This window comes from Cavia porcellus, unplaced genomic scaffold (genome assembly GCF_034190915.1).
Source record: "Cavia porcellus strain 051 isolate PalLab524CR breed Dunkin Hartley unplaced genomic scaffold, mCavPor4.1 scaffold_10, whole genome shotgun sequence".
In the NCBI taxonomy this organism is placed as follows: Eukaryota; Metazoa; Chordata; class Mammalia; order Rodentia; family Caviidae; genus Cavia; species Cavia porcellus.
The window spans coordinates 26,789,534-26,801,675 of record NW_026947493.1 but is presented as its reverse complement, the minus strand read 5'-3'; the positions used below and the strand labels follow the sequence as shown (position 1 = coordinate 26,801,675).

The 12,142-nt window shown below is 39.0% G+C and overlaps 1 protein-coding gene across 1 annotated transcript in view; it reads right to left on the bottom strand.

Moving 5' to 3' along the window:
• LOC106025741 (cadherin-related family member 3) overlaps positions 1 to 12,142 on the bottom strand; it is a 37,518-nt gene that overhangs the window by 13,390 nt on the left and 11,986 nt on the right. The window contains exons 3-8 of the mRNA XM_023561783.2: positions 9,577 to 9,809; positions 5,784 to 5,955; positions 4,172 to 4,413; positions 2,704 to 2,903; positions 803 to 822; positions 629 to 693 (exon numbers count right to left, since the gene is read on the bottom strand). Of these exons, the coding sequence (XP_023417551.2) occupies positions 629 to 693; positions 803 to 822; positions 2,704 to 2,903; positions 4,172 to 4,413; positions 5,784 to 5,955; positions 9,577 to 9,809 (932 nt within the window). The remainder of the gene's footprint in view (positions 1 to 628; positions 694 to 802; positions 823 to 2,703; positions 2,904 to 4,171; positions 4,414 to 5,783; positions 5,956 to 9,576; positions 9,810 to 12,142) is intronic.

Here is a 12,142-nt window from a genome sequence, read left to right as displayed (position 1 = left end):
AGTACCACATGAGATGAGGTGACCTCTGTTCCCCGAGGCAGAGGCGGAGAAGAAGGCACTGAAAGAGCTGGCTCGTGACACCACGTGGTAAGTAAGGACTGGGGTGTTTGTGGTGGACGGGAAGCACGTGCAGAGAAAAACTGAGGGGTGAGCATGAAAACGCCTTTCCTGTTCTATGCTGCACTTACGTTTGCCTACCCCAGTCTCACCCTTGTCCACCTCTTCTGTCAAACTAGTTCCAATTTGAAGATAGTTTGCACACTCAAGGGTAAAAACCCTAAAGTTGAAGAACTTATTCAGTTCCATGACACACACAGTTTATTTTCAAATACAGTTTTTAGTTTTAAGGAATGATGAGAACGCTGAACTTCCACTTGTCTAGAGTTATTTTTTACTGCATGTATATACAATATTTGAGGTAAATTTTGACCTAACCAAATCCTAAGGTTGGATCTGAAATCCCAACTTTGTAATACATACAAATTCAACAGAACAGATAAGCAGAAATAATTCTATTTGCTATTTATGATGGTTAAGGATATTCACTATATGTTTATACAGAAGAAATTTCCATTGCTCTTAAATTACAGGAATAAATTACTATACAGGGACCACAAAATGTACTTACTGTTAAAATTTCTAATTCTTTACTTCTGCTTGCTGTGACAGCTTTTTCCTTTTGATCTCTATCTCCTATTTAAAAAAAAAAAAAAGTAAAAGCCAAGTATCTGTTGAGTAGCATTTCTTTAAAAACCACATAATTCAAGCATAATTATGTTGTAATTAGTAATCTGTATCTTACCTGCAATATATTTCATTTCCCTATATAAAAAGAAAATTTGACAAGATATCAGCTTCATTATACTAAATCTTGTTTCAAAAATAAGTTCATTCCATACTCAGCATGTGACTATTGTAACATTTTTCTTAGTCCAGGATAAAAGAAATGCTATAAATTCAGGGAAATAATAAAATTCATTAACCATCACCACCCACTTTTTTGGACCACAGATAAATTCTGCCTAATGAATAAAAATTCATTTCAAGGCTTTTTTTGAAATCCTGATACTCTGTGCCCTAGAAAGCTATTCTTGGGTAGAATATCTTGTGAGCAGCTGAATATCGAGTTCATTCCGTTGGTCTCTCTTCCCCACTGCAGACACTGCTAGTGCCTAGATGACTTCCCACTCGTTGTCAAACCTGTCCATGAAAAGTTTTGCATCAAAATAATGTGAGGAATTGGTTGCTTGTTTACTCACAAATTTGCTTCTTTGATAAGGAGATAGGTCCTTTGCAAAAGAGGAAGGGCCAGAGAGACAGACAAAGGAAGAGGGTAAAGAGAGAATTAATATGTGTTGTGTACACACACAGACTTCCCACAAGGAGTGCAGTCACTATGTACTGTAAACATGTACTAATTTTCAACTTTTTTAAAGTTTAAAACCTCTTCTTGTAGTAAGTCTGTCACAAGTGTTTTACAGTGTAATTCAACATAAACTGTTACCTTTGTTTGTAAAGAAAGCTCCCCAAATGTTTTTGGCATAGAGTAGGTTTCAGATCACCAGTGAAAGACACTACTATATTCTGTATTCTTGATAGCAAGCCTAGAAACGCACAGAGTTGAAGTCCCAAACTGTTACAGGCAGCTGAGCTAGTTAGAAATACTATACGCAGTCAGACGGGGCTAGGCCCTTGACGAAGCCAGCACAGAGGACCAGAGGTCTGATGAGTTTGGAGGGGACACATCTCTTGTTGTGGGCCAAAAAATGGGGACAGAAGGCAAAACAAATGCAGCCACACCCTTAAGAATAATCCTTAGGGATTAAATCTGGATCACCTTGAGAAGCCAAAAGTCACCATCACAGGTCGGGGATTTAGTTCAGTACCTAAGTGCCTACCTAGCAAGAACGAGGTTGTGAGTTTGATCCCCGGTACCAAAAAAGAAAAAAAAAGTCACCATCCCAACCCCCTATAGGAAGAGTCATTGACATGACTCAGTTTCCCATTTGTCCCTGATTTGGTCAATTTTACCTAAACAATTGAACTTATTGGTTGACCATAGTTCTGTCTGAAAGGTTCTTGCTTTAGTAGAAATTATGGCCGTGGTCTAACGTGGCAGAAGGCCAAAGCAGGACCACCTACCACTTTCTGCTTCTTCCTCAGTCTTAATTGCAACACTCCTTCCCTGGGAAGAAATTCCAATCTGCTCCTCGCACCTCATCAATGCCTGCCCTGGTCAGAGGTTATATATAGATCCCATACCCCCACTTCCCAGCAGAGAAAGCCAGGCTGCTGGCGGCCCTGGAGTTCTCTCCACATCCTTGGGGTAAAGGCTATTTTTACTTTATATTCTATTTTATCACGCCGAAAACTCTTTCACTATCCCACCTCATGCCCATCTGCCTTGCGAGTTCCCAGTTTTCTCCAACTTTAAACCAGCCTCACCTCATGATTTTACTCTATAGAATCCCAAGAAAACACAGAATCTTTGGCGACCCACTCAGGACCCCTTCTGTGTCTCTCTCCGACAGAGGCTTTCTTTCTCTCAATAAATATATTCTGCTCTTAACCTCCATTGTTCCTCAATTTTAGACCACACAAACTCATCCTGGACATACAGTAGGTCAGGAGTTTCATTCCCCTATATCAAAACCTCTAGAGATTTTAATTCTACAACAAAAGCTTGGAAAGAAAATCACATACCTGTGTTTAGGCTTAGAGATTTTCTTGGCCACTGTGTGACAGCATTCCATAATGTTCCCATATCTCCAAAGCAGGAAACAGAGCCATGAAACTAATCCAACCAGGAAAATAGCCATCAGAGTGAAGACAAAAGGGACATACCAGTCACTGGATTTGTACGTGTTGATAGCTGTGTGCACAATGGTTAGGCCTTTTCTTGGCTAGGAAAAGTATTTCAAAGCAAACAGAGCATTAGGACGCTCATGTAACACTGGTACAGCATCCTAGTCCCATCCAGACAGTGGAGTAAGGGCTCAGCCTTGTGTATTTTTTTTTCTTTTTTTTTTATCGGTACCGGGGATCGAACTCAAGACTGAGCGCTTGCAAAGCAGGCGCTTGTGCTGCTGAGCTAAATCCCCAGCCCAGCCCTGCGTATTTTTTAAACACTGCAGCTAATATGAAAAACAGACTAAGCCTGTAAAGACTTGAGTTGCATGCAGTGACCACTCTGGGATGGTAAACCAATCATTTCTCTTTGCCTTCAGTTTTCTCATTCATAAAATCAAGATTTGAACTAGATGGTTCCTGAGGTCATTTTAGTTTTCATAGCCCCCTTATTTACTCTAAATTTAATTAACCCTTCTGTGCAGTTTAAGGGAACAGCATATTACTGAAAATCAAATATTCTGGCAAAAAAAAATTGTGCTACTTTTTCTTTAAACCCCTGTTTTGAAAAGTTTATCTTTTCAAAGGTGGCACTTAGGGCCAGGTATAATCCCAGCATTTGAAAGGCTGAGGCAGAAGGATTTCCACAAGTTCAAGATCAGCCTGGACTATATTGTGAATTCAAGGTCAGCCCGAGCTACATAGAAAGAGTCTGTTTCCAACTCCCCTACACACACCAAAACAAAACAACAATGCAAAAGGAAAACAATAAAGTGCAACGCAAGGTCTACTGAGCACACTTTATCCTTAGATGACTAAGAAGCCATGTGGGCATGCTGCTGAGGTTTTGCATATTAATTTTTTGAAAATACTAGCAGGTCTGCTAAACTTCACAGGGTTGGACTAAAGACTAGATGAAACAATGACCATAAAGCACACGGTGCGATGCCTGGATACCCATTAACAGGAATAGCATGGCAAATAGACAATATCCTTTAAAAGTGCCAATTTGTAGATAGTTTTAATTGATAGAACTCATTGAGTAGCGGGCCCTTCTGGGGGACAGGACTTTCAGGAAATTCATATATAATTAGCTTCTTAAGGATCCTCTATGTACTTCATGCAGTTAGCACAAATTCACTCCCACTCATAGCTTATATTCACAGATGCATCCTGTAAAATGCTGTCCAGTGCTGGATGGGTTAATGCCCCAAGGGAAAGGCACGTGGACGGATTCATTCTTTCAGTCTTTCTAGATCAAGCTCAGATTTACAGTAGAATATTTCCCACACAGTCAACCAAATCAAATTCTGTAACTCTTTACTTCAGAACTGGTTGGAGAAGATTGTGTAGTGGCTCTTATCACATGGATATCTATAATAGCAGTGCCTGTCCTGGGCTTGGTGGATTTGCCATATTTCAGATTGTCATCAACTATATGCACTACGAGATGATATTGCCGCTGCTGTTCGGCTCCAGATTCAAAGTTAAAAGGATTCTTCACAATTAATTTTGGAGTATTTGAGCCTCGACTTGGGTCGAATCCAAAATGATGGTTCACATTTCCTTTAAAAAGAATAATTGAGAAGTTATAATTATTTTAAGATGCATTAGATGTCCTCAAACTATCTTAAACTGCCATTATGATACAATACATATAAATAAGATGGCTATTGTACTCTAAATTCTCATACCCACATGGTTTACAGTTGAATTCAGGTCAAATAAGCAGTGAATATAACTGATTAAGAAAAAATGTTTTAAAGGTTAAAATTATGAGTTGGATCTCTATATGTGTCCAGGAGAGCTCACACTATTATCTAAATATTTTGCCTAATTGCTTTCTCTTCTTTATCTTCTACTTACAGTAATGTGACTCTCACCTTCAATTTGGTCTAGATCAGTGTCAAATGCAACAGTCAGACTGTAAGTGCCTATGGAGCCCTTCCTAAAGTCATGTCCTCCCCATGGCTCTGTGCACATCCTTGCTAATAAGATGCACACAGTACCTTTCTTCATAGAACTTCTCAACAGTGAACCAGTTCTCAGAAGTAATTAGTGACAGTCTACTGATTTCCACACTCCCATTCTTTCACATAAATAATGACAGTTCTGACTTCCATACTTTAAATAGGTTTCCTCTCCCCCCCACCCCCGTTGGCTTTTTGAGACAGTGTCTCACTATATATACAGTTCAAGCTATCCTTGAGCTAACTTTGTAGCCCAGGCTGGTCTTGAATTTACAATGATTCTCCTGGCTCAACCTCCTTAGTGCTGGGATTACATGCCTGGGCCACCATGCCTGATTTAACAAGTCTCCTTTTAATGCTGTCTCCTTAGACCTGGTAGCTTTCCTTAATTTATCAGTTGGTCATTTCATAATCATTGATGTTATTTCTAGTTTAACAAGCAATGAGTGCCACAAGTCCAAATCCACACCTGTGTTGGGTACTTCTATGTACCCACTTCCTAGTATAGTGCCTCATACACACTTGGTCTCCAATAAATGCCATCCACAGAGGACAAGATAGCAACCCAGATCTGTGTAAACCCAACGAGGGCAGAGTCAGAAACATCTATCCTGGTGAACTTGTACTAGGATAATCAGACACAAAGGTGGCTGCTATTTTTGGCCAACACCATGGATGGCAGACCCAGTGACTTGCCAGGTAACCTTTGTGCAAGTTCAGAATCTTGTAGTGAAAGCATCTGTGCAGAATGGAAGGAAGGAGCAGAAGGAAGAATTAAGGTGGATATGCAAAAGTGGAAAAGATGCCTTGCCTTGAGGAAACCTCGTTCCATAGATAAAAAATAGTTTAACCTTCAAAACACAGTCATTTCTAGGGTTATACATCCTGCCTAACATAGTACGAGTAACATCAATTTGACACATGCTTTGATTAAAAGAAAGTCATAAAAGAAATAAAGTCATCCACCAGAAGCTATCTCAAAGCGCATTTCGAAATCCTGTGAATCTCTGTCGTGACAGCTTAGTTTGAAGCCATTGACGCTTGTCCCAGAAACAACGTTGTCAAAAATGACTCCTTTATAAAGATAGGGCACACAGACCGGTGCTTCGTCATTCTCGTCTTCAATGTCAACAGTGACCTGCCAGGAAAGAGGAAAGAGAAGCATCGCGTCCACATCATCTGACTATTTATACTCAAAATCAGAAGGAAGCATCTGGGTGGAGATAGATCTTTTAGGATCACTAAATTAGAAGTCTAGAATTTTCAGTTTGCAGAGCTGTTCCCACAGACTCGGATTCTGGCTGTCAATCAGTGAGCCCATGGCTTATTATTCTGGGCCAGCTGTGGGTAGCCTTTAGGGAGAGCTTTGGGCTCATTAGATGAGCCTCTGAAAAACTCACAAATTATGTAAATATAACAGAAGGAATGCAGAAGACCGCTGCCTCGAAAACGAATCCCTTGAACACTTAAATATTCGTGCTGCACGCAAGTGTATCCAATGGTGCATCTTCCTCCACCACGGACCTCCTCTTGACCACGCTCTCTAGTGCAGTGTATGCACATTTCCATTAGCAATAGGATTACTTGAAAGTATGATCCGACCTTAATTAGGAGCTATTATCAATATTTTCTTAATTAAAATGCTACAAACCAGGAAACTGTGATTATACAGAAAAAGTTCAAAATAGCAAGGATTTTAAAATGTCAGTGCTGAATGCCAGTCAGCCCAAAAAGGTCATCTGCCCACCTCGCAGATGACAAATAGCTCTCCCGGCAACCGTCCCAGAGGGACCCCTGGAGTGCCTATGTTTGCAAGCATTTTATCTTTTCCAGAGTGTTTTCTGTAATGTTTCAATAATCCAGCTAAATTCTGGGGTACTGTTCAATCTCGGATACTGCTTTAATAGACTGGCTACAGCTCTGTGTTCATTGGACAGGTGAGGTATTTGTACATGATCAGTAGTAGAAATGGCACTGTGCTAGGACTTGGAACGGAATTCTTCATTCACGGCTAGGTCTCCTGCAGTCAGCTCCTATGTTTGAAACAAATGATTTAACCTTGTTTTACTCAACTGTAAAATATCTTAGTCCTTGAATCCCTACTTTCTTAGGACTGGCAGACAGGATACATTTGTCTATTTGTTGGGTATTTACTGAACATTTATTATGTGCCAAACAGAGACAAAGACACAGATACTATAGTACCGATATGAAAAAATACCCTAATCTATCACAATCTGTACTTTTATTCTGGAGACAAAATAATAAACATCAACAAATAAGTATATAAGGCTATATCATATGCTAATTAGCACTATGCAGTTAAGGACATAGGGATTGGCTAATAAGAACTATTTGCCTCTCTGCCTGCCCCTATTTGATAAATGCCCCTAAGCAATTATGTATTCTCACAGAATATGCAGTGTTGGGTGATATAATTTTGATTTGAATAAATGATATTGCACCACAGGTCTTTCCTGATTCCAACTTTTCTCACACAGAACCCTGTATGTACACTTCATGTTTGTAAAACTCATTTGCTTCTTTATTTGTTTTGCAGTCCTGGACACCAATCCCAGGGCCTTGCTCATGATAGGCAAGCCCCTCAGTCTACTACTAAACTACATTCTCAACACTCCTCTCCTCTCATTTTTTTTTTTTTTTTTGAGATGATCTCACTAGGTTTCCCTGGCTGAACTCAAACCTATGATCTTCCTGCCTCAGCCTCCTGAATAATTACAGATGTGTGCCATTATTCCTCCCAGCATTCCTCAGTATGCATCTATTGTACTTTAGTCATCCATTCCCCCATTGATGAACAAATGGATTGATTGAGGTTTCCACCAAAACCAAGTGTAAAGGACTCTGGCCAACAGGTTCATTGGGGCAGAAATTTTGCTAAATGATGCGAGCCATGAATGAGCATGCCAAGGTTGGTGTGAGAGAAACAGAGAAGTTTGTGTCACTGACTGAAATCAGTAAGATGAAAAGGTAGCCAGCACCCAGAGCACGCAGGCACCGCAGACTTTGGGGATGACAGTAGAGCCTTGCTAAGTGGGATGGAAGCTGAGGCCGAGGGGAGTGAATGTGTCACTCCAGGTCCTGTGCGAACAGTAGACACAGGGAGCACCAATCAAGACAAGGAGTCTAGCTACAAGCCTGCTGCCCTGGAAGAGGTGAGGAATGCTGGCAGCCCAAGCAGAGTCTTAGGAGGTCATGGGTGAGGATGTCTCTATTAAAACAGAAATGTCTCTATTAAAAAAGAGATGACAGAACATGCTGAAGGGTTGGAGAGAGAATTTGGGTGCATGATAGTGATCAAGTATATAGGCAATCTGACCTATTTTAGCAAAGCAACCTTGGATAAGTTATGGTGTTTAACTTCTAAGGCTCAGGACTAGAATTCTTCCATGTGTTAAAAAGAATTTGAGCTGGGAATTTAACTCAGTGGCATAAGCATCTGCCTGGCAAGAGTGAGGTCATAAATTCGATCTCTGGTACAAAAAAAATAATTTGAGAAACTGCTTTTGGAATGGGATTCAGGACAAAATGAAATGGTTGAGGGCACAGCATAGTGCTAGGCGTTCACTAGGTTTTCCCACAAAGTAGATGCTGATGGCAGTGGGGGGTAAGGGGTGACAAGGGTGGGTCCCAAGGGTGGAGACTAAAGACCCAGCTCCCTTTCTGAACTTGATCATTGAATTCCTCTGTATCATCAACATGGCACGCAGCATATATTATTAAATTTTCCATCTGATAAAAGTGTTAAGCTCCCTGAAGGCTTATACAGGGTCTTCCACTGCTATGCTACCCGAAATGTTATACTTAAACACTCATAAATACTCATTAAAAGGGAGAAAGAATGGACAAGGTCCCAATTTATCTTTAGGCAAAGTGTAAACTCTTTTAAGCACAGAGTAGCTTGAACTTTTTCACTGTTTCATTAATTCTTCTTTCCTCCCTTCTCATTTGTAATAAGTGAATAACAAGTGCAAGTGGCATCATCCTATCCTATTTTGGGAGCTCATAAAAGTCTTCAGAAAAAACCACCACAGGTGCTGCAGCATAAAGATTATTCTCATGGGTGTCATCCCAAGACACACAATTCCAGCCTCAGGACTGTAACTCAGTCCCTGTGAAAGCCATTCTAATCATCAATATGACTGGGTCTGATTTTCCCCCATATGGCCATGTGCACAAAACCTCACAACCACAGGAGGAGGAAGCCAGAGGGCTGTACAGTGCCAGGAAACACACAGTGACCCATCAGGCCAGATGGGGTCCTCATAATTCTTCAGTCCCACTTCCATCTCCTCTGCAAAGATCAGATCCCATGGTGGGTTAATCGCACAACCCGCATAACAAATATCCAAGAATTCACTCTTGATATCTTTCCAGAGTCCCCTGACAATGCTAAAATAATTTAAAGGTGACCGCACTTTCCCTCCCTTCGATGCCAATCTACTTTCATTGTGAATATCATCTCTCAACACAAGGCACCTGAGTTTGAGTCCAGTTCTGTAACCTGGTGGGTATGTTACTTAAACTTTGTGCCTCTGTCTCCTCATCTGTAGGATGTGAATGGTTATAATATTGCCTACCTTGACTGTTGAAATTGAAGAGTAAATTAACATGGGATGCTTGAGAAACAGAGAAAACTCTGAACATCTCCATGCTCTGATATCATTTGGCCTTTCCTACTGTAATAAATTGGACCTTGATACATGAATTTTCTTGTTGGCTGGTTGTCTCTACTCACTGTGGTCACTGCTGTACGAGGACGAACTCTGTCACAGTCCACAGCTTCCACAGTAAGGTTATACTGCTTCACAGACTCATAGTCTGGCTGCGTGGTGAGTTCGATCATTCCAGAGCGAGGGTGAATCCAGAATCTCTGGACAGCCTCGATGTCTCCACTGGTAATCCTGTAGGTCAGACAGTTTGGTGGGTGGTCTTCATCAATGGCAGTCACTCTTCCAACTTTGTAGAAAGCTGCCAATAAAATTTTATAAGGTTCATTCTTCTCATGCAGATATAACACTCTAAAAAGTTTAGCATGCATTTGTTTTTCAAGTAGCATCAGTTTCTCAAAGGGATAATTGGAAGCCTGGTGGACAATGCAAGATCTTTGAAGACTCCAACTGAGGGGGAAAATGTAGGAGTCCTCTGCCACTTCAAACCATGGTACATAAGTCGATATGTTTAAAATAACTTTACAATAATAATGCTCAGCTCAACCTTAGCATTATACTAATATAGGCATCAGAGAGGGTTCACAGTACACTTGGTTATAATCTCAGCCTTGTCACTTACTCATGTAACTCGCTGGACCATTTTGTGTCCTCTCTGGACCTCATATTCTTCATCTTCAGACTGGGAATAATAATAGTATCTACCATACAGAGTTGTCATGCAAACTGAGTAAGTTAAAATATAGTAATCACTTAGAATAGTGTCTGGTATGTGGTAAATGCTAAATAAGAATTTCTTATTGTTACACACATTCTCTGATCAAACAGTCTCAACACTGATATGGTATATGTTCTATTGATTACTCCATTTTATGAATAAAAAAACATGGTCCAATGGTTTCAAGTAATAAAGTCATAGAGCTAATAGGAAAAGAATAAGGAATAAATTTGTATGCTAACCACATTTCTTTTATTTTTCATTTTCAGTGTGTTTCTTTTTTATTAGTGACTTAACCCATTCACATGTAATACAATCACTGATATGAATTTATGTCTATCTTTTTTAATAATCTTTTTTATTTTAAAGAGAATAAAACAGAATAAAGCCAATCAAAACAAAATAGTGTTGCAGGATTTCAAAACAAGATAATAGAAATATATTGCCTATATATTAATAGAAATATATTGCCATAATGCCTCTTCTTGTCTTCAAAATAGCTGCCCATAGCATCAAACATAGGAAAATTAAACAAAACATAACAGAATATAACCAATAAAAACAAAATAATGAACACAATACTTCAAAACAAAGTAATAGTAAATTCAAAAAGACATCATAATATATCTTGTTATCTTTGAAATAGTTTCCCATGCCATCAGATACAATAAAATCAAACAAGACAAAATAGAATAAAACATATCAAGCAGGAGCTGGGGATTTAGCTCAGCGGCATAAGCGCCTGCCTTGCAAGCAGGCAGTCGTGAGTTTGATCCCTGGTACTGATAAAAAATGAAAAAGAACAACAACAAAAAAATATCAAGCAAAACAATGAAAATGAAACAAAACTTTAAAACAAGATAATAGGGAAGGAGAGCCCCCATAGATGCTATGGTGTATATTGGGTTTTTTTTTTTCAATTTTTAAAAATTTTATTTAGAGAGAAAAAAACAAAACAGCAAAAAGGGTAAAAATAATACATAATTTTTAAAAATAAACAGTAAGAAATCACTAGTTAATAAATAGCATACTGTCATCTTAGAAATAGTTGTTCAAATTACAAAATTAAAGTATACAAAGTAAACATTCAGACAGTGATACTGCAAACAGTTCTGTTCAACGATCCAACAAAAACTTAGTAATATAGTTATCTATCTTACACACTTAAACATACATGCAGTTATATCCTTTAGAGCACTTTCTGTTCCTCTCCTTTTTACAATAGCAATTACACATTTTGGGTTTTATTACTCCTACAGTTCATATTACTTTTTATACTAGAGACAAAATGTGATAGTTATAAATGTGATTCTTACTTATTTCACTTATAAGGTTTGTCTCAAGTTGTCTACATTTACCTATGAAGGCCTCACAATCATCCTTCTTTATAACTGAGTAATATTCCAATGTATAAAAATACATCTTTTCATGCATTCTGCAGTTGATAGGCATTTTGGTTGTTTCCAAGATTTAGCTATTACAAATTATACTGCTATGAACATAGGTGTACATATATCACTGTGACATGACCTTTTCAGTTTTTCTAGGAAAATACCCAGGAGGGGAATAGCTACACTGAATGGAACTTCCAATCCTAGTCTTCTGAGAAATCTCCATACTGATTTCCATAGTGGCTGCACCAGTCTACATTCCCACCAACAGTGGAGAAGTGTTCCTTTTTCCAAGCCTCACCAACATTTGTTATCAGTTTATTTCTTGATGGCAGCTATTCTTTCTGGAATGAGATAAAATCTCAATACTGTTTTAATTTGCATTTCTCAGATGACTAGTGATGGTGAACATTTCTTCATGTATTTATTTGCCATTTGTATATCTTCATTTGAGAAATGTGTGTTAATCTCAGATGCCTATTTTTGTAGAGGGTCTTTCTTTATATGTTCTGGATATAAGTCCTT